The following is a 20,828-nucleotide window of genomic DNA, read 5'->3' on the forward strand; positions in this document are numbered from 1 at the left end:
ATTATTGGTAAACTATATTGTAATGTTAAGTATATTAACGAGTGCTTTGAAAGAATTTGGTTTCAATATCGTTTGAATAATATAATATAAAAAAGAAAACGGGTAAAACTGGGGCAAAATTTAGAATGCATAATAATTCTTCCCTTCGGTGGAGAGCATTGGATGTTCCACCAAGATTCTGCTCCAACGTGCAAGGCAAAAACCACTCAGCAGTGGACTAAAAGCAATATTCCTGGTTTCATATCTGAAGAAGGCTGGCTGTCTGGAAGTCCAGATATAAATTAAACGGACTGCAGTTTGTATTGTATCCTCTAATTTAATAGTGAATACCCTTATTGAGTAGTGTAGATACATCAGGTATACACTTCTTCGTACTTTTTCTACTACGAATGTTCGGGTTGCTCATCGCCATTCATGCAAAAGGTTCATCGAGAAATTCATTATTATATTCTGATTAGCCGAAATAGGACATATTCCACGTGTCTGCGCAAGTTTTTGATTTTCAAGAAACCAGCGAACAAAGGATTAATTCCTGTTTTGAAAGACTTATTTCGCATTTAAACTACAAAAAAAAAAAAATAAAATAAAATGGTTAGTTCATAAATAAAAGTATTACTTTAAAGCATTGTTTGTTGTGAAATGAAGTGATCATTCTCGATGTTTCTGCTGCAGGCAGGCATTTTTCAACATTGCCGGCTTTTGCACATGGGTGTTGTGTAACATAGAAACAAATCGAAAATTTTTTGTTTGCTATATCGTGTAAAACAAATTTGTTTATTATCATATATTTTTTTGTTAGGCACAAGTTATCAAAAGGATCTTGCCCACTTTGGACCGCATTCTGATTCAACGTGCTGAGGCAATCACTACCACAAAAGGTGGTATTGTGCTTCCAGATAAAGCTGTGGGCAAAGTTCTCCAAGGTACTGTCGTTGCTGTTGGGCCCGGTGCAAGGAATCCGGTAAGTTGCAAACGTTTGTTTAGGAAAATAAAAATAATTACTAATAAAAATTATTTTTGTAGCAAAATGGTAACTATATCCCAGTGGGAGTGAAAGAAGGTGACCGCGTGCTTTTGCCAGAATTCGGCGGCACTAAAGTGGAGCTGGAGGACAAGAAAGAGTACATTCTTTTCCGCGAATCTGACATTCTTGCTAAATTGGAATAGAATTCTCGAATTTTTCATAATGTGAATAGTGTATGACCTTTTGTTTGAGATAAGAGGGTCAAAATTTTGTTTCTTAGTTTGTAAATTCCATTTACTATGATGTAGACTAGTTTACAAAATGTTCGCACATTGTTGGTGTGGTCATGTAAACGTGTTGTGTGGTTGAAAAGAAAATAAAACGGTTTTACGCTTTGTTTCTGGAAATATACTTTTATTAAAATTTGTAAGCATAGTACGCCAATTAATCATACTAATCACTAGTTGAGATTAATCTAACTTTAAGTTGGCCAGGCCATAAACTTGGTTCATTGCCGAGCGCTCTGTTAAGCCTGGTAAGGTATCCACAACAGCCCGCTCTCTGGATAATTTAACTAATGATTCGAATGACTTTGGTTCCCAAATAGCAAGATCGGCTAAGGCTTTTCTGTAATTAAAAAAGAAAAAAAACATGTTTACATTTTCTTATACAATCAGTCATCTTGCGGAGGTATATACTTGTTTAATAAAATGTTGTTGCGCGAAAGTGTCTCCTTGAATGTTTCAAGTGTGATTCCATACTGTTCACAACCGGCTTGCACACGTTTATTCCACAACTGTAATATCGAACTTTCAATTGTTAATTCGAGTCAATATGACTTCACTCACCTCTGCCATATCCATTTTCTTCAGCTTACGACCCTTTGTGGCATAAACTAAAGCTCGATGCACATAGCGTACTGCTACAGAATAGCAGTTACGTTTTCGTCCACGAAAGTGCTATTGTATAAAATAATTTATAAACCGTTTGATTGAAATATGAATACAGTAACTCGTGTCCGCTGTGAAATACCTACCGCCGCAAGCTTGAATATCCTTCGCTTTCGCCAGAATTCATCAGGACCCTTAGATCGTACAAACAGTGCAAGTGTAGGTGATACCATTTTTAATTAAAAACTTCTACTAGTGAACAATTTTAACTAATTCTTTGTACTTTGTTATTATAAAATTTAGATAACCTCTCTTTGGTTGTGCAGATGAACTTTTTGACAGTTAGTCGAATGAAAAATTTATGCTATTCATTTAGATCAGCTGGTGGCACATACAGGGTGGTTGAAAGTGTAGTCCTATAACTTAATTTTTTGCTTTTCCTAGATCAATATTATGTATTATATACAACCACATATAATATAAATTTTCATAGTCAAATCATACGGCAAAGTTTAATGATTTTGATATATAGCTGGACCTGATGGTTCCTGCTTTGTTTTATATTTTTATGTTTTATACTTAGTCCTTCCATAAGTTCTGTTATAAGTTTAGGCCCTTATAAATATGAAACTATAATACATTTACTACTAAAGTTATTTTTATTTAATAGACGTACACAATTTTTTTCGAAATGGTCACTTTTTGCTTTCCCCCAAGCCCTCAAACGATTCGGCCATTGAACAATGACAGCACGCATAGTTTCTATTAGTGTTGACGACGCTGTTCAAACTAAACATTTTTTGAGACTCATCAAATTTCTGTGGAATATTCGAGGCCATAATCTCCAACTTTAATCACAAACGGTAGTCCATTGGATTCAAATCTGGACTTCCAGACGGCCAACCAACTGCAGCTATGAAACGATGAATATTGCTTTTAAGAATTCAGTGCTCAGCATCGAAGAGAGTATTGCTTAACCGCTTCACCACACCTTTTAAAACATCCTGCTGGTACACGTTTGTCCCAGTTTTAATCGTTTCCTTTTTTCAAAGAAGTGGAGAGGCATAACGGCTTTTAGGGAAACTCACCACCAAACCATAACAGCAGCTAGATGGCAATCACGTTGAACCTTTGGAATAACTTTTTTTTATGAATTTGCAAGTTTTTTCGTAGATTTGTTGTTTTGCTTAATAAAAACTTCTTCAACATTAAACATTTTTTCATCTGTAAAAATGATACCTTCATGGCCGTTGACCGTGTCCTACTGAAGAAATCGCTTGCAGCTGTGGTAACTAATTTGCTTCAAGCGCGTTGTCAGAAGGTGACCAGATCATATGGATATCATCGTGAATATTTACTTTTCTTACTTTTGATCTGGTTGATATATCCATTTCCCTTGACATAATTTTCTGTTTTCTGATGTGATTTCAGTGAATGCGTTCGCTAACAGTTTTTATGGCCGAATTGATTCGAGCCACGCGAAGGCGACCTCTTTTCTTCCTGTCATTAACTGGAGACATTTTGGAAACAATTTTTTTTTGAGAAGCTCATAAATTTCCCTTGCGCTTTTTCCATCCTTATGAAAAACAATCACCGCAATACGATTTTCTTAAGCTCTTCCAAACACTGAACCGAGTATTATATATGAGTAGACACTACAAACAAATTATAATAAAAAATGACGGCATTTTTTACTGCGATATGTTCTCGCGACCGTGTAACAGAATTTATGGCAAGACATACATATATAAATATGTACATATGTGTATCAACATTATTCACCAAAGTTTGGGCACTGAACTGTAGTATCAGTTTATCACCGGATGTGGTGACAGTTTTTCCTGTTTGGCAATTATTAATTTACTACTTAAAATTGAGGAAATATGAAATAGTTTACATTATATATTATTTTTAATCAATGCAATTTTGTAGGACAGTTGAAATATAAATATGTATATATGTATGTTTAAGACCTGTTGCTGTCGTACCTTGGTGATAATAGAGAATTTTCACGTTGCCATGACTTGATATTTACGGTTGGTAAATTAATCAGTGATATTATAAGCAGACGAGCATATTTGTATTTTGTTAATATCATAAATTATTTTTGATCACAGTAATTAATAATAAATATGACAGATCAAATTGAGTTAGATCAATTAGCTGCAGCAGAACTGGAGAGACTGCAGCGACAAGTAATCAACAGCAAAGAATAAAATATTATATTTTGAAAATTATTGTAATATTATAATTTCTTTCAGCATCGCACTTTGCAATTAGAGCTTCGTGGTTTACTAGAAGAAAAGGTTAAGCAGTTGAAGAAACAAAATCACATGATCACAGTTTTACAACAGGAACATCAGAAGTTAAAAGACGAAATTAACACTTTGGAGAGCGGAACACATGCAAGGAAAAATACAAATGTAATTGGTATAAGAGTTTCGTGTGAGAGAATTTGCCAGTAAAAGGCAGGCTTTTTTCTACTCACGAAGTTGAAGAACATAACCAGTTTAAAGCACGAATGTTAGCCATACCTACATATACCCTTGTCACTTAGGAATACGAGTCCACTCTGTGATGATATCTAAACTTTTCACTGTGCTGTTATGTTTTTTGTCGAGCGGATTCCATTTCGTATTTATTACCGTAATATAATATATTATCCAACTGAAAAAAACAACAAAAATTTTTACCATAAAAGCTTGGAAATTAAAATATTAAAATATATTTATTAATATTTTTATGAAGAATACCATTAATTTTCACTTAGAACCAACGGATACAAGTGTCACTTTTGGCTTTCCAAAAGATACAGCAATCGATTGCGCCAAGTTTATATTGATACATGTCACAAATTTCGGCTGAATGCTCCAGAATTATGTTTTGCAAATGTCAAATTGCCATAGATCATGGTGTCTGCTTCTCATTACTCATTCTATTACAGTCAAGTCCTGTTGTTTATTAAGAACGTTTGACAGAAGTTCATTAACGGAGTCCATTCAGTCAAAATTTCCAATACCAAATTTGTTCAACGCAGAAAAATATTCATCATAAGAAGGTTTTAAGGTATCCTAAGCGTTTGCTCTTGAAATGGGTTCAGGTTGCAGCGAGGAAATGCATTCGAATTCGCAGTGCCTCTGACATACCAACGGGTAAAAATAAATTTTGTGCTCTAACACTATTATTCCTAATCCCTAATTACTAACTTGTTTTAAATATTTCAAAGAAAAACGTTAACTTCAGCTGCACTGAAGCTATTATATTATACCGTCACAGGTGCGTTTCTTATAAAATTAAAAGGCATAAATAGATATTCATTTTGATTTTGATTGGTAAGTTTGTATGACAGCTATATGCTATAGTGGTCCGATCTAAACAATTTCTTCGAAACTTGTAGCGCTGCCTTAGAGAATAATCCGTGTCAATTTTACTTCCTCTATTTTGCTGAATGTTATTAAGACAGATTGCAAATAAAATAAATATAAAAAACTTTCGTGAAGATATCTCGTCAAATAAAAAAGTTCTCCATACAAGAACTTAATTTTGATCGTTCAGTTTGTATGACAGCTATATGCTATAGTGGTCTGATATCGGCGGTTCCAACAAATGAGCAAATTCTTGAGGAGAAAAGGACGTGTGCAAACTTTCAAATCGATATCTCAAGAACTGCGAGACTATTTTGATCATTAATCATTTTTATATGTACTTTATGGAGTATGGAGTTTCTGTAAGGGCGTAACAATTTCGTGACCTTTTCGGGTTATAATAAACCCTGAGTTTAATAGCTGTGAGGCTGTCATTACTGTTAAAAAGAAATTTTTATGCGCATTACCCAATAGAAAGTTTTACTTCAAAAATTGTCTTATAGAGACTCGCACTTAACTTAAGATCTTCTAAATAATTTGTTTACTTTGTTTTCTAAATATCACGAGCTAAATCACTCTTATTTTCTTTATAGAAAGAAAAACGCTTGAGCTATTTGCAAAGACAAAATGTTGATCTTCAGCAAATTTTGCAAGGCGAACGCGTTAAGCTCTGGGAACTGGAAGGTCACCTTAAGAAGGTTGGTAGGGATTTCTTTTTATGATATTTTCGGTTTCTGAAAAAAAGATGTCTATTATTAAGGTGGAAAAGGAAATCGAGAGTCTGCGTAAGAATGAAGTGACTGATAGTTGCTATAAGGAGAGCATTGGTAAAGTGCAAAAGAGCGTTGTCAAGTTGGAGAATCGCTTGGATGTGGTTAACAAAAAATGCAGTGACGTTTTGACGGAGAACTGTAAACTGCGTAACTCCATCAATCACATGCTGCAAGATCGGTGAATGGACTTGATACATTTCTAGAATTATTTGAAACTTTTAAATCTACACTTTTACAGCTCAAACTTCAACGACATGTGGCAAACAATGGTGACACAATTTAATGACGGTAAGAAATACATTATGGAGCTAATAGACCAGTCAACAGTGGCCTTTGATCTGCGCGAGGAACTTTGCAACAAATTACAAGTGCTCAAGGATCGCAGTGAGAACGATAAAATTATGCATATACAAGTAAGACAAATATCATTCGGTATTTTTCATAGAAATTTTTGAAAATTTAATAGAGTTCCATATAACCTGACTGTTTTCGTGTTCCTACAGGAAATGCGTGAGATGCAACGTCGCCTCGAACATGATGCGAAATTGCAGAAATTCTTCGACATTAAAGGTAAGAAGCGTCTGAATCCCGAACTGGAGCAACGTGAGGCGAACAAAAAGCTCGCATTGAAAGAAAACTATGAGCGACAGCTAGAGGAATATCATGCCATCATCGATGATATTAAGGAACTATATGCGGTGGAGGATACAGCCTCTCTTACGGCACAATTTAAGCGACAGGAAGAGGAAAATTTTGCTCTCTTCAGTTATGTCAATGAGTTGAGTCACGAAGTAGAGACTTTGAATGAGACCACACAAGAATTGAGCGAGGAAATTGGTAGGAGTTAATTTTTGTTACAAATCGCATGAAAACTTGAGTATTCACTTACAGAGCGACAACAGGCTGAACACGAAGAGAAGGAGCTAAAGCAGAAAACCGAAGCTTTGGACTACTTAAATAACGAACTAGAAAATATTGAAATGACAGCCAAGGAGGCAAGTGAAAGAAATTTGGCACTGCATACGCGTTTGGCTCAAATGTTGCAGGGCATATTGGAGATTTTTAAGTTAGTAGACTATCTTTTTCTTAATATTTAGAAAATATACATATTTTATGTTATATTTTTAAGTCTCAAATTCTTTTTTGAAATAATTTTTTTTCTCTTCTTTAGACTTTTATCTTGCGATGATGCTCCAATATTAAATGTGCTGAGTACTAAAACGGTATTAACGGTTCATAATGTAAAACTTTTCGTTGGCGTAATTGAACGACGTATAAACACCGTTATTAGCAATGTTAACGTGGATGAATCATCGACCAAAATATTGGGTAGAAAGGATCGTGTTCCAAAGTTTAATATCAAAGAGTCTGCGAAGGGAAAAAATTAATCTACTGCCACGAAAAAAACGTTCTGTACGGATTACTACACAATATTATTCCACGTATTTTGAATTATCAAATAAAATCATAGCGCTTTATATATATCATTTCTTTATTGAAGCTCAAACATTATTTCTATATGGTCTATTTCAAGTGTTATTCTTATCCGAGTTAAAGACTGCGTACCAATATCCGTAGTCCGTAACAAACACGTCATCCCTATTGGTAGACACTGTATTACTCGTGAATTGTTGTAGGTGGCTTAAACAACGGTTAGGTTAACAAAACTGAAAATACTCACCTCAGTAAAATATTTAAAAAATTAATAAAAAATTTGAGTGTTTAGTTTTTCTATTTATTTGAAATCATAAGATTTATTTATTTAAGTAGGTTTACATATGTATGTTAAATAATTTTACAATACACAAATCTAAAGTAATGTGTTTGCACAATTTTATTTGCTTTTCAAACAAGATTTCTGCTGTGACTTAAAAATTTTGATTCATTGTCAGCGTTAAGGCAAGTATGTGAAATTAAAGCTTAACATTTCCTTCGTTTATTCTTCATCTTTGTTTTTATTTCACAGATTTTTATTATTTTAAGTAGCATGCATGTTAAACACTTGGTGAAATGTCTTTACTTATTTCCATTTTTATTGTTGTTTTATACAAACTATTGCGCCAATGCCAACGACAACTATAACTTATCAAACGATCAACTAATCAATCACATCACCACTCACGCTGAACTAACGGTAATGGTGACTATTTAATGCACTTAAGAGACTTACAATTAATATACGATACATTAGTATATATGTATACATGTATGTATGGTATGTATGTAGATATATTTAATATAATTGTTTACATTTTTGCTAAAACATATAATATTAAAATGAATTTAATTATTAATTTATATAATTGTTGTTTTTTTTTTTGCAATTTTTATCAATACTCTAGTGTGGTGTGTTAGTGTACTACTCACTGTATAGCGTGGTGGAAAAAAAAACAATAAGAGCGGCGACAATTTTAAATTTAGCGATTTATGACCAGAATTACTTGCTATTTATACAATATTTACTGAAAACACTACAAATGTAGAGCGATATGTGTCTTTTGGGCGAGCGACGCACTCCATGCATACACATCCATATATTGAATTGTATTGGCGCATGCGCATGCATGAAGTGCGTAAGTTGCTGCTATTGTACAATTTTGAATTGCTTGTTTTCTCTTTTTGTATTTTGTTGCTTAAAAATAACGGTTATTTATATAATATATAATTTTTTATAAAATAAAATAGTACGTTTAATGTCTTTTTTGCTGAATTTTTAAGTTTTTAATTTTTTATTTTAACAATTAAAGTTAGTAAAGCGCATGTGAAACGCAGCGGTTCCCAACAAAACTATATGTTCACACAAAATCGGCGTCTAACGTTAGTTCAAGTAATTGTATTCATAAGTGTATATATTTTTAATTGTTTTTTTGTCAATTCGTGTCATTACACTAGCAAAATGTATATAAAAATGCAATCAATATTTTTTATAACATCTCCTCCATGTTACAACATATAAATATGTGTCTATATTTTGCTATGTAATAAACTTGTATATTGTATAAATATTAAAATATAATCATAAAAAATAATATTAATAAAAAAAAGACTTTTACATTAGTATAATTATAGTAGCGTAGAATTTCCATAGTGTGCTCAATTTACCGTTGAAATAAGCTCCAGAATTTGTAGCTGGACACACGTTTTGCCAGCGCGGACGCGGCGCTTGTATTTGTACTGGCAGCGGCAGGCGATGCCACTTTGCGATTGTTAATTAACTTCGAACGCATTTGCTCCTGCAGTAACTCTTGCATATCCATCTGTTATGGGAGAAAATAAGTGATGCAGGTTTGAAATTGTATTCTACTTTGTTGTAAAAATTATAGTGGCGAAAGTCAGACTTAAATTTAAACATTAGTTTCTAGTTCCCGATTTAGTCATGATTCTCTAAAATATGGTCCTACTATATAAGTACGTATAATCCCATAGTCCGTGGAAAAGCAATTAGAGACCCAGTTAAAACGGTTTATTCCTGTTAAGATCTAAATCGGATTGCTCTTTGCTTCGTACTATCTCTGTTTTTACTAATATTGCTGATAAATTAATCGGTAACCGTCAGTATGTTTAAATAGGCAGATTATGAATTGCGACCGGTGATCTATTGTAATCTACTTTTCTCTCATTACCTAACCGAGCACTATCACGGTTAGGAATCTCAAAAATGCATTTGGGACGAGGAAGATAATCTGATTCCTTTGTGATTACATCGAACTGAGGACTTTTCTCAGCTTATGTTTGTAATTTTAAACCGTTTTAGAACTAAATTGGACTCTTTTTTGTAAAACATTCTTCTTAATTGAATTTTCTATAAACCGTTTGAAAGGTGATTCATAGTAAAGATCTTATATACTATACAAAGCATAATTGTGATTCTGAATTGTTGAGCTAATGATTTTGAATTAATGGTGTGAAGTAGGGAATGACTTTAGTTTTTATAGGTAGGTAGATAGGAGTACTGCCACCATGGCCTCAATTAGCGTTGGATGCGCCATTTTGATGCACTGTCATGACTTTATAATCTTACTACTCCGTTTCATCGTTGCGCTCAAACTATGTATTGCTCTCAATGATACTTATATCCTATATGTTTTTAGTGGACAACCATTCAAGGTTTGGTGCCTGATGGATTTCAAGTAATTTGTGTCGGATTGTAATAGAGCTGAGATTTCGAAGAGAAAGTGGAAGACCGTTTCCGTATTCCCTTCTTGCTTGCAGCTGCGGCAAATATTGTTAGAAGGCAGACTCATTTCTAGCGCATGCTCTCGAAAAAGTGAGTGCACCGTTATAGTAGCTGTAATTTGTATATGCTTTTTCTAAAACTGTATAGTAGGTCCTTTGTTCCATTCTTGTCATATTTAAGGGGGAGGGAGAAGAGAGGGAGAAGAGAGGGAGAGAAGAGAGGGAGAGGAAGTCTTAGCTCTGCCAACTCGTCTGCCTTTTCATTGCCGAAAATGTACCTGTGACTGGGAACCCAAATTATTGAAAAGTGGAAGTGACCTACCAGTGAGTTTAAAGTTTTTATAAGTGTTTGTTTATTTTTAAATATAATATTACATTTACTTTTGGAGTTCTGTAAGTTTAAAGTGTCATACCTCTATTTTAAGTATTTAACAGAGGGCTGAAAAATATATCGTTATTTGAAGATAAGTATGTTATTGTCACAAACTTCTCATGTTGAAGACATACTATGTACGCTTTACCGAACAACCTTGTATGTTCCTATACTCCTCTTTTTCTCTCTGTCTTTCCTACTTTTTCACTTCCCTATCTTATTCCCTTTCTCTAATACTTGGCGAAAATATGGTAAATCGTATTAATATTCTTTGTATATCTCACCTGCTTTCTTTCATAACAATACTATTTATATATTCGTCTAATATTTTGAATTGTGAGAGTGGTTACTCGTATATGTTAAAATGTAGAAAACTATTTTAATAGTATACATATATATAAGCTCTTTCATAATGAAATATCAAAGAAACTAAGATTGTTTTCAGTTAAGAAATTGGTGCTAGGGGACTAGACTTCCATTTTATATAAATTATTTTCCGCCTGTGTTACTGTCTTGAAGTTTCAATATCGTTTAATTTCTATTTACCTGCCACTGTTCCAGCTGTTGTGACAACTCAACCTTCTGCTGTATTGACTCAAGTAATTGGCTATTGGCCTGCATTAAGTCTACGCGCGTCTTAGCCAAATCGATTTCGGCTTTTGTGCGTCGCTCATTCGCTGCATCGCGTTCCTTTTGTGCTTTAACGAGCATTTCATCGCGATCGCTATTGTCAATAAGATCACCACGTGCTTGATCGCGCTCCTCCTTAACGTTCTGCAGTTCCACATCGGTGACGGTGAACTGAGCAGAGTGAAATGTGTAAAGAAAATTGTCTTAAAATAGTTGTAAAAATATGTGCGCTTACTTTTGATTCCAACTCCTGTATCAATTGATGACTGCGTTTGATCTCGTCCTCTTGCTCCAGCACAAGATTGCGCGTCTGATCGAGCATCTTTCTGAAGTTGCCGGCATCCAAATTGAGCAGCAAGCGTGTTAGCTCATCGGACATGGCTGATAGCATGCCGGGACGAAATTCAATAGCCTCCGTGTGACTGCCACCTTCGGTGCGGCTTGACGATGAAATCGTATTGTCCATAGATTCCAAGTCTAACGATATGTCCGAATTCAAACCTAAGGTGGCAGAGTTCTATTGCATTAGTATTTAATGTCGTGAAAATTTGGGGGTTAATCTCACCTGAGTCATCATCATGCCCAATTTTTAGTGAGTCCACAAGTGATTTCAGTTGTATGTAGACAGAGCGCGCCTCAATACAAATTTGACTGGGTTTGCCGTCTGAGAAACTGGAGTCATCTTCATCGCACTCCATTTCGAATTGCAAAGATTTTTTGCCATGTGCACTAGAATTGGCATCCTGAAATCGATGACGGGTGTCATAATACTTTAATTTTTATTGGATGCAATCAAACTTACCGCTCCCAAACGTTCGCTGAGTACATTATTTTCACGCTGAGATCTCTCAAGTGCTTGCAGTGTTGTCTATAAATAAAAATAAATATTTAGAACTCAATTGGTTATCTTGAATTTTATTTTTTTGCTTTTTTATTTATTTATTTATCATTTTTATTTTGTTTTTAGCAAAAAGAAATACTGATCACATTAATAAGTTCATTTCTGTTTTTACACGAAAGTTATTTTAATATTGATTGATAAAAATTATTGTATTTACGATACGAACAATTAAGAAATTGATTAATAACTGGTACTATTTCGTAAAAATAAAAAAAGTAAGAAATAAGCTTATACATATACTCAAAATAAAAATAATTAATAACAACATTTGCTATATAATATTCCGACATACTCGTATTTCATATAAATAAAAAATGTACTGATCAGTAATCATAATCCTATAACAGTTACAAAACGTAATAAATATTTAACTACGCGACTATTACTTGACATTTAGTAAGAAAGTTATCGATACATAGAAACCAAATAATCATAATCTTTTAACAGTTATAAAAATTAAATATATGAATAAATAAAATAATTATCGATGTAATTATTACTTGACATTTAGTAAGAATGTTATCGATACATAAAAACCAAATAATCATAATCTTTTAACAGTTATAAAAATTAAATATATGAATAAATAAAATAATTATCGATGTACCGAAAAAAACCAAATAATAGTAATCTAAATATTAATTACTTTTAACTTTGTAAAAAAATATGTATATATTAAAATAAATACTTATAGTCTTCTAATGGCTAAAAAATTCAAATATGTAATAATATATTCACTTATTTCCTCTAAATTTGGAATATAAATACCGATAAAATAAAAAAATATTTATCTAAGCTAATACTCATTTGCCTCTAATATTGTGAAAAATATCGATAAAAATAAATAGTCTTCTAACGGCTATAAAAATTAAATATTATTATATTCAGTTATTGCCTCTAATTATGTAAAAAAAACTCTAAATGTCGATATACTGATAAAAATAGAATAAGACTATATTATATATATATTATATATTAACGGGTACAAATCCCAAATAAATAGAAAATATCTTGAGTTATTACCTCTAATTTTGTTTCCTGCTCTCGTGCGTGTCTCTCTAGCATGTGTATTCTGTCAGAAGCCTCTTCTAATGCGGACGTTAACGATTCCTTTTCATCCTGTGCGTGCTGTAAACGTTTCTCAAGGTCATGGCGTTTTTCTGTAGTGAGGTTCAACTCGGTTTTTATGGATTCCAGACTATGCACGTGCTCCTGAAATTCGTACAGAAATGTGTGATAATAATAATAATAAAAAAGGCAAGAGAGTTTTTTAAGTGTTGAGATCTAAAACTGCTCAGCCACAGAAACAAAAATTTCAACAGCTAAGATTTATAGTTACAATATAATAAATTGTTACATTTTCATTTATTAAGAGAAAACAATAAAGTCTTTTTAATTTTGAAAAGTGATTCAGATAAGTCAAATGTGCTGGAATGAGAACTAAAATCAGGACATACACGGCGGAATGGCTCGTTTAGTTCAAAATTTGAACTACAGGATTTTAACAGTAAAGGTCTAAACTGCCTCGAAAAGCGAACCGGGATATTAAATTTAATTTCAGATAGGCGGAAAGAACTGTAAACTGTTCCATTCCAGATTTTTACTAAGAATATTACGCCAAGCATTTCGCTACGACTAGAGTGTGTAGGTAGATTAATAAGTTTTAAACGACTAGTGTATGGAGGTAGATTTACCCTAGGATCGAATCGGAAATGCGCTAAGGCGAAAAGTAAAAATTGTTTTTGAACAGACTTTAACTTGTCAGAATGGATTTGGTAGTTTGGCTTCCATACAACAGAGCCATATTCCAATATAGTAATATACTGATCTCTAAATTCTTTAGACCAACGTTTAACAAAACTTAGGACAAAAAGTTAAAAACTTGCTCCAGAATATGGTGTTTTATTACACAAGAAGAGGGGTGCATAGATCTACGGGAAAAGCACATCGTCTTACATTTATTGAGACTCAATGGCAAATCATTTCTATCACACCATGCAACCAAATTGTTTAAGTCTGTTTGCAACAGACACCTTTCCTCAGTTGAAGTTTATGATTTAAAAAGCTTTACGTCGTCAGCGTATAATAAAATTTTTGAGAATTCAATTACTGAAGAGATATCGTTAATAAAAAACAAAAACAGAATCGGGCCAAGATGACTACATTGCGGAACACCTGATGACCAATAATAAAAATCTTTTGGTAGCATTTGAATAAATAAAGGTGGGGGGGATGTATTTACAAATACAATGAAAGTTGGACGATCCGATTCGTTTAAGAAGTAGTGTGTCGTAATGCTTAACTCACATCAGTTTAAAAGCTTTTTCGAAAATACGAAATTGATAAAACGATCTCCCAATCTATTACCTTGATTGAACAAGAATCGAAGAGAACCAATTCGAACATGAAGAAAGTTGCTAGTTGGTGATGAGAAAATTTTAGTCACTAAACCTTTTCAAGGGAAAACTGCTTATTGTGCTGCCGGATTCGTTTGAGTTAATAAAATCGCAGGAGCTTTAATTTGTATACTTATTTTCGCTCTTGATAGGCTAAGAGATATTATTATTTAAACACATCTGTAACTGAGGTTTAAGATATAACTACGGTGTTGGGTTAACACAAAGAAAAGGGCTTATAAGGTTTAATAAGCTTTTAAGCGATTGCTGTGTTTTATTTGAAGAAACATTTTGATGTGAAAAATACTTCGTGGGTTTGAAAGTATCAGAATTTGAAGCTACTCACAGCGACTACATGCTTATAATGCAGGACCAAGAAGTATAAAGTGTCTACATATAATATATCTATTATACTTGTATGTATGTATAGATACACTTTTCACTAAGTGAGTGTCAAATCTTTGATCCTTCATTTTTCAAAAATCTTCTATTTCTTTCTTCTTCTATATATCGAATTACTTGTCTTCGCTTACCTGCAAGCTGGTATTCCTGTAATTGTACTGATCCTTAAGTTCCTGTATCTGCGACATTAATTTCAGTTCGGTGGTGTGCGCTTCCTGTATTTGCTCAGTGAGGCGCGTGTTCTGATGTGTCAACTCATCGATAAGTATAGTCTTCTCCTTTTCCGCCTGACGTATTGCATTCTCCTGTGCCTGTAATTTATCTTTGAGTTCGTTGAGATCAGATTGCAGTTCGAGAACACGTTGATCGCTCTCCTCTTCGGCAATGGCGAGCTTTTGACGTAAAACATGCTTTTCTTGTTCCAATTTCTAAAAAAAAATAAAATACGAAATTTGTATAAGGGACGCTGTATTTTTTTGTGATGTTCAATAAATTATAATGTATGCAAATCAGTTAATAAATGAGTCATTGGCAAGTATGTCATTTTCTGTAATTTGAACATTGTGAGGCAATGCCCCAAACGAGATGTGACTGTAGGAGATGTGTCATGAGATTTGTGTATTTGTACACGCTATGCACTATTACATTTGACATAAAAATTATGGTTAAATAATTTAAAAATATTTTCCAGTATTTCGAACTTTATTTAAAACATTCGGTCATGTCCCCACCACCTCATTGCGGCGTGTACTTCAAAGCCTCTCTTAAATTCATTCAAGTAATTTGAGTAAAAGTTTAGCTGACTAAACAATAGAGTAATTCGGTCTAGTAGCTCTAAAAGAAAAATACATGTATCTATGCATATTTTCTATTTAATAACTTGCACTTGTTCATCTGCCGCACAAGGTTACCAGCCATCAGCAGCACCCATTTAATTATAAACAACTTGAAAAGCAACTGCGATTTTTTCATATATACATATATTTTTAGTCATGAGCACAATCGTTCATGACTTCATATGAGAATATTTGCATTTTTAATTTTATATATTATACGAGTATATAATAAGTACGTAGGTATTTGTACAGTATGGCAGCGCTGACGAATTTTCGTGTACAAATATATGCAGTTCCAAACAGTGGAGCGGATATTCTTATGAAAAAGGAAACACTTGGCAAAAAGTATTGATAAATTTTGGCATATACCTACCATGTATGTAAGTGTTACATAGAGAGCTATGTTAAATAATTAGTTATAAGATAAGATAAGGAGTAATTTTACGGAAATATTTTGCCTCGGAAATAGAACATACATATATTATATTATTTTCTTTGAGGCAGAATAGGTTAGGTTAGTTTGAGTTCACGAGGATCGCTCTTTAACAGATAAACACCGGTCCTTTATGAACCCCTCAAAATTCTATTGGTATAGATAAATAGGATGTGAGGTGGGCAACCCTCACCGATCTCAGCCTGTATATACAAATTTTATATCTGTTATTTTACAGTTGTTATGATAGTAATGTCTCACCAGCTGCCAAAAAAATAATATTTCAGTTTTCTGTGTTAGAGTTTTAGTCTGTGTTCACACACAGCAGTTTTAGTTGTGGGAACTTCATGTTTATAGAAGAGAGAATGACGAAAAAGGTTAAGGGTACTCTAATTGTGTAAAATGGTATAAGTTTTGTATTTTACCTATCCCCCTAATAATATTTAAAAAAGTAACTTCTGACTGTGAAATAAGTTCTATATTAAACCGAAAAGTGCTTCAAATGTATACCCTAAGTATTCATTACTATACTTGTAACTGTGTATATAGTTGCAGACGAATCTGTTTGTCAGGCAACATAAAAAGTTGTCACAAATGGAAGGCGGAGTTCGACCAAAGAATTGTAAATTCAAAGCAATATGAAAATTAAACTTCTCAATAGCTAATTATAAGCTAATACATTATCAAAATTTTTTCTTGCAAAACTACTTGCATTTCGTTCCAGCCTTTACCACTGTGCCCGATGAAAAATTACAAAGAAACTTTGCACATTTCACAGCTTAAACAAAAGAAATGCTTAGAAACGGATTTTACCTTTAAGCCAAGAGTGAAACATTGTTCCCAACCAACCATTGAACAAATGAAGAAATACTCCCATATGCGAGTAGACGTAAAGGTATGGCATAACAATAAAATCTGGCAAAGGCGAAAGCAAAGTCATTATAACACATTGTCAAACCGAACAACAAGCGCATCCTCAATTGTGTGGACTGACGTATGTGCTTACATACATACATAGTAAATGCCTTGAGCACTTCATCAACGTTGAACATCTTCATATTCATGGATTCACCTATTTGTTTGGATTTACGTTTCTGCAAAATTTTTTCTAACAATTTTTATGATTTTCCAAAATAACTGATTTACAGTTCATAAGAAATATAGAAAGAGCTTAAATGTATCTTGACAAAAAATAAAAAAAAACTTTTGAAGTCCCCCTTATATCCATCAAAAATAATATAAAAAGTGGATAAAAACTTCGATTAAACTAATTGATGAAGTTTTTGCTGTCCTCGAAGTCCCATAGTCACAGTCACATAGAAATACTTCCTTATTCAGAAAAAATTATAAGAAAACAGACGTTATCGAGACTTTTCCATGTTCTATAAATTTATTATGCGGTAACACTGAGTCTTCATACAAGGTCGTCTAAATACCTGATCGGAAAAGTTACTCTCACGTTAAAAAACAGTAATGCTGAAAGGTAATAAAAGTGACAGCAACAGGCAAAAGTACATACCAATCTTTAATCGAATCAAAATTATAAAATCCGTTCCGATGAAGAAGCTTATTCTCTTGAAACCTAGATGTTTTCTAGTCAAACATACAACGACAAAAGCGACAGCTACTAAAAATATGCTATAAACATTTGAAGCTTAAGCTGTAAATTTCAAACAATCATGAAGAAAATTACAACGAATTGAAATTTCGAAAATATTTTGCTTTGCTGAAATGTTTCGAAATAAGAACTTAGACCAACACAGACAACCAATTTGAAAGCAGACAAAAAAAGCTTTCTAGAGTTGGGAAGAAAAAACCCACGAATCCATCCTCCTTTTTACAACTTTATAAATAATATTTGAAAATTAAAAATTTTTCGTCAGCTTAAAGCTTAAGTCGTCTTTCGACGTAATACTTAGCGGCAATATCGGGTGGATAGCATATAGCGGTAAAGGTTTGAGTGAAAGCTCAATACTAACGATTATTGGATCGATCTACTCAGTCCTAAGCCAGTTGAGACCACAGAAATATATCTGATATATTCTTCTCATAAATATTCTTGTCTGACTAGACTCCACTAACAGCAATAAATTATTCGAGACTTTCGTTTGCGAAATTATTTTTTATTTTTGCTATAAAGAAATTTATTAATAATTTCAGGCGTATTTTTGATTTCAATTGAGAAGATCTGCAAAACCAGTTAACGAAATATTTGTCAATGCAATTAACATTTGTTTTCTGAAATAAAAAAGTGCAATAAATAAATCCAAACTTGTTTGAATGTCGCTAAAAATTTAAAGCAGGTTCCTATTCGAAATTTATTTTTAAATCTAGCTTGGCTAAACTCATACATTATAGTACCACATTAAGAGTAGTGTGATCGCAAAACTGTTGAAGCTGCGACAACACGCTTTGCATTTAATTTTAAAAATATTATAAATCTTGCCATAGTCAACAAGCATTGAATATTAATGACTACTTTAAAATGTGCTCATACATTATATACTATGAGTAGTTATGAATATCTAATAGTTTGCATGACACATTCACCTTCCGAACATACCATACATATGTAGTTAATGGAATGGACAGTTGATGAATCTTTATAGAAAAACATCTCCAAAAACTCAATATAGAAATATGTACATAAATAATATAAAGATATCTAATCTAATCTGATGTATATATATATATGTCTAATGTATGGTACATATATATACATACACATATATGAAAAAGTATTCCTTTTAATGAGCAAATAAATGGCTTTTCGGCTATGAACGTTAGCAATAAATTTTGCACAGCAAAACTACCAGTGTGATTCAGGTGTGAGTCAGATCCAATCAATCAATCGTTGAAACGAACATGTTGTTTTTATGTATGTATATACTAGATATATACATATGTATGTACATACCTATATGCACTTATTTTACAAATTGATTTCGATTTCGTATTTTTTCTTTTTAAATATGTGTAAATATTGTTATTTGTACATACATATGTATGTATTTTTTTATTGTTGGATGGTAGTTTTTTGTATGGTAAAATGATTGGAAAAAATTATAAAAACATGTTGTGGTTTCATTAAAAAAATTAATGAGCAAATATGATACAAAATAACTAAACATTTTTCTTTCACAGAAACCGACCTCTATTATAAATCTATTAGCAACTTAAAACATTTTCAATAACAAAAATCGCTCCTTGTGGAGATAATTCCATATATATTTTTTTTTTTAATATATCTTTATTTTTTGAATTTGCTTATTCAACGCCTAACAATAAGTAATAAAATCCTAAATCTATTTGAAACTAGATGAGCTCAAGGTTATAGTTGAGCCTGTTTTGTGATACATTGCTCTTTATTAGGCTGGTAGATATTTCCTTTTTAAGCGGGTTTGACTGCAGGACTGTAGCAAGACATTAGCTCATGGATTTGGATGTTTCCGGAGTTTAAGATCATATTTCTTTCTGCTGTGCTCATCTTAGCAAGCCAATATGTTGTATGGGGAAAGGTTTTGCTGGTTAAAGGATCATACTTCGAAACTAAAGATCAGATTTGACTTAAGGGCACACCTAGTGTGAAATTTTGCAACACATTTTTTTCTAATTTTTGCATATTTCGATAGCCAATTCTTTAAAAATTCCATACTAAAATTTTATATGAATATTTCAAATATTTTTGGAGTTACAGCCTTCCAAACTGTAGCCGCTCAGTTCAATCAGCTCTAACAGTTTATCTTTAGACGCGTTTTTCTCGAAACAGCAACAACTGTCTATCGGTTTTTTTGATCTGAAATTTGGTATAAAATTCAAGTTTTTTTTAAAAAATGCCGCCATTTTGTCAATTTTTGTTTTCCTTTACCAACGGAGAAGCCCGAAATCACTGCAGCAGTGGAGCATCTATTTTTAGTGCTGTCGGAGATCGTATAACTCAAAAAATATTTAATTTTTTCTTAAATTTCAGTGTTTACTTGTATTCTTGAAATATCTATAAATATACCCAGAAAATTTCAAAACAATTTTTAATTCCCAAAAATCAATGTTGATTTAGGCTGTCACACTAAGTGTGCCCCTTAAATTGTATACCCTCACTTAGTTTCCTTGAAGAAGAGTAATTTTTCTGTCGCACGTTGAAAGCAGTTTGAAATTAGATCATATGTTAGTAACTCTGTCTCACAGGAAGAGATTTTGGAAAAAAATGAGAGAGAGATCCTAGGTAAAAGGTGGAATGGATAATCACATCATAAATAGTATGAAAATATAATCTGCTGGTTAATTACGATAGTAATCTCACTTGGTATTAACCAGCACTATTCTGCTGAGTAACTGTTCATTTTAAGATCGAAGGTTATATAATTCGTAACGAGCTGTGGAGATTAAACTCGGCAAATTCTCGTAAGCAGACAGGTTTTGCAATACTTGTCGCAAAGTATTGGGCATAGTATTTGACAGGGAGAATACTAACTGAGAGTATATTCCTCAAATTTCATCTGTTCTAAAGATGTGAAAATGACAATAAAGTGAAATCAGAAAAACAGTTTTGAAGCCTCTCGAAAAATAATGTTAATAAATTTTTTAAAAGACATATTTAGTAAGAGAAAAACTCACATGAGATATATGTATATATGTATGTGTATATATACTTAGTATATAGTAGTAAGTTGGACCAGGTATGTATATATA

General features: G+C 32.8%; 4 protein-coding genes across 13 annotated transcripts in view; 2 read left to right on the forward strand and 2 right to left on the reverse strand.

Moving 5' to 3' along the window:
- The first annotated feature begins 430 nt into the window (after positions 1-430).
- LOC106621989 (10 kDa heat shock protein, mitochondrial) lies at positions 431-1,371 on the forward strand. Its single transcript, XM_014241027.3, has 3 exons — positions 431-591; positions 800-961; positions 1,024-1,371. The coding sequence occupies exons 1-3, from the start codon at positions 589-591 to the stop codon at positions 1,165-1,167; spliced, it is 309 nt and encodes a 102-aa protein (XP_014096502.1). The 5' UTR covers positions 431-588; the 3' UTR covers positions 1,168-1,371.
- Positions 1,358-2,199, reverse strand: mRpL20 (mitochondrial ribosomal protein L20). The gene is made up of 4 exons (XM_014241026.3): positions 2,001-2,199; positions 1,813-1,923; positions 1,663-1,760; positions 1,358-1,591 (listed from the first exon to the last, which is right to left on the reverse strand). Exons 1-4 carry the CDS (start codon positions 2,085-2,087, stop codon positions 1,435-1,437), a joined length of 453 nt encoding a protein of 150 aa, XP_014096501.1. The 5' UTR covers positions 2,088-2,199; the 3' UTR covers positions 1,358-1,434.
- Positions 2,200-3,442: 1,243 nt separating this feature from the next.
- On the forward strand, positions 3,443-7,472 carry Ccdc114 (Coiled-coil domain containing protein 114). The gene is made up of 8 exons (XM_014241029.3): positions 3,443-4,049; positions 4,116-4,277; positions 5,813-5,917; positions 5,980-6,170; positions 6,231-6,405; positions 6,496-6,829; positions 6,884-7,058; positions 7,164-7,472. The coding sequence occupies exons 1-8, from the start codon at positions 3,987-3,989 to the stop codon at positions 7,378-7,380; spliced, it is 1,422 nt and encodes a 473-aa protein (XP_014096504.3). The 5' UTR covers positions 3,443-3,986; the 3' UTR covers positions 7,381-7,472.
- Positions 7,473-7,713: 241 nt separating this feature from the next.
- Positions 7,714-20,828, reverse strand: part of LOC106621987 (bicaudal D-related protein homolog) — a 76,480-nt gene continuing 63,365 nt past the window's right edge. For all 10 annotated transcript variants that reach the window (XM_070111922.1, XM_070111919.1, XM_036360441.2 and 7 more), the window contains exons 3-9: positions 15,002-15,298; positions 13,096-13,284; positions 11,974-12,039; positions 11,737-11,914; positions 11,407-11,672; positions 11,088-11,342; positions 7,714-9,249 (exon numbers count right to left, since the gene is read on the reverse strand). In XM_070111922.1, coding sequence (XP_069968023.1) covers positions 9,091-9,249; positions 11,088-11,342; positions 11,407-11,672; positions 11,737-11,914; positions 11,974-12,039; positions 13,096-13,284; positions 15,002-15,298 — 1,410 coding nt within the window. In that variant the 3' untranslated portion in view covers positions 7,714-9,090. The remainder of the gene's footprint in view (positions 9,250-11,087; positions 11,343-11,406; positions 11,673-11,736; positions 11,915-11,973; positions 12,040-13,095; positions 13,285-15,001; positions 15,299-20,828) is intronic.

This window comes from Bactrocera oleae, chromosome 6 (genome assembly GCF_042242935.1).
Source record: "Bactrocera oleae isolate idBacOlea1 chromosome 6, idBacOlea1, whole genome shotgun sequence".
Lineage (NCBI taxonomy): Eukaryota > Metazoa > Arthropoda > Insecta > Diptera > Tephritidae > Bactrocera > Bactrocera oleae.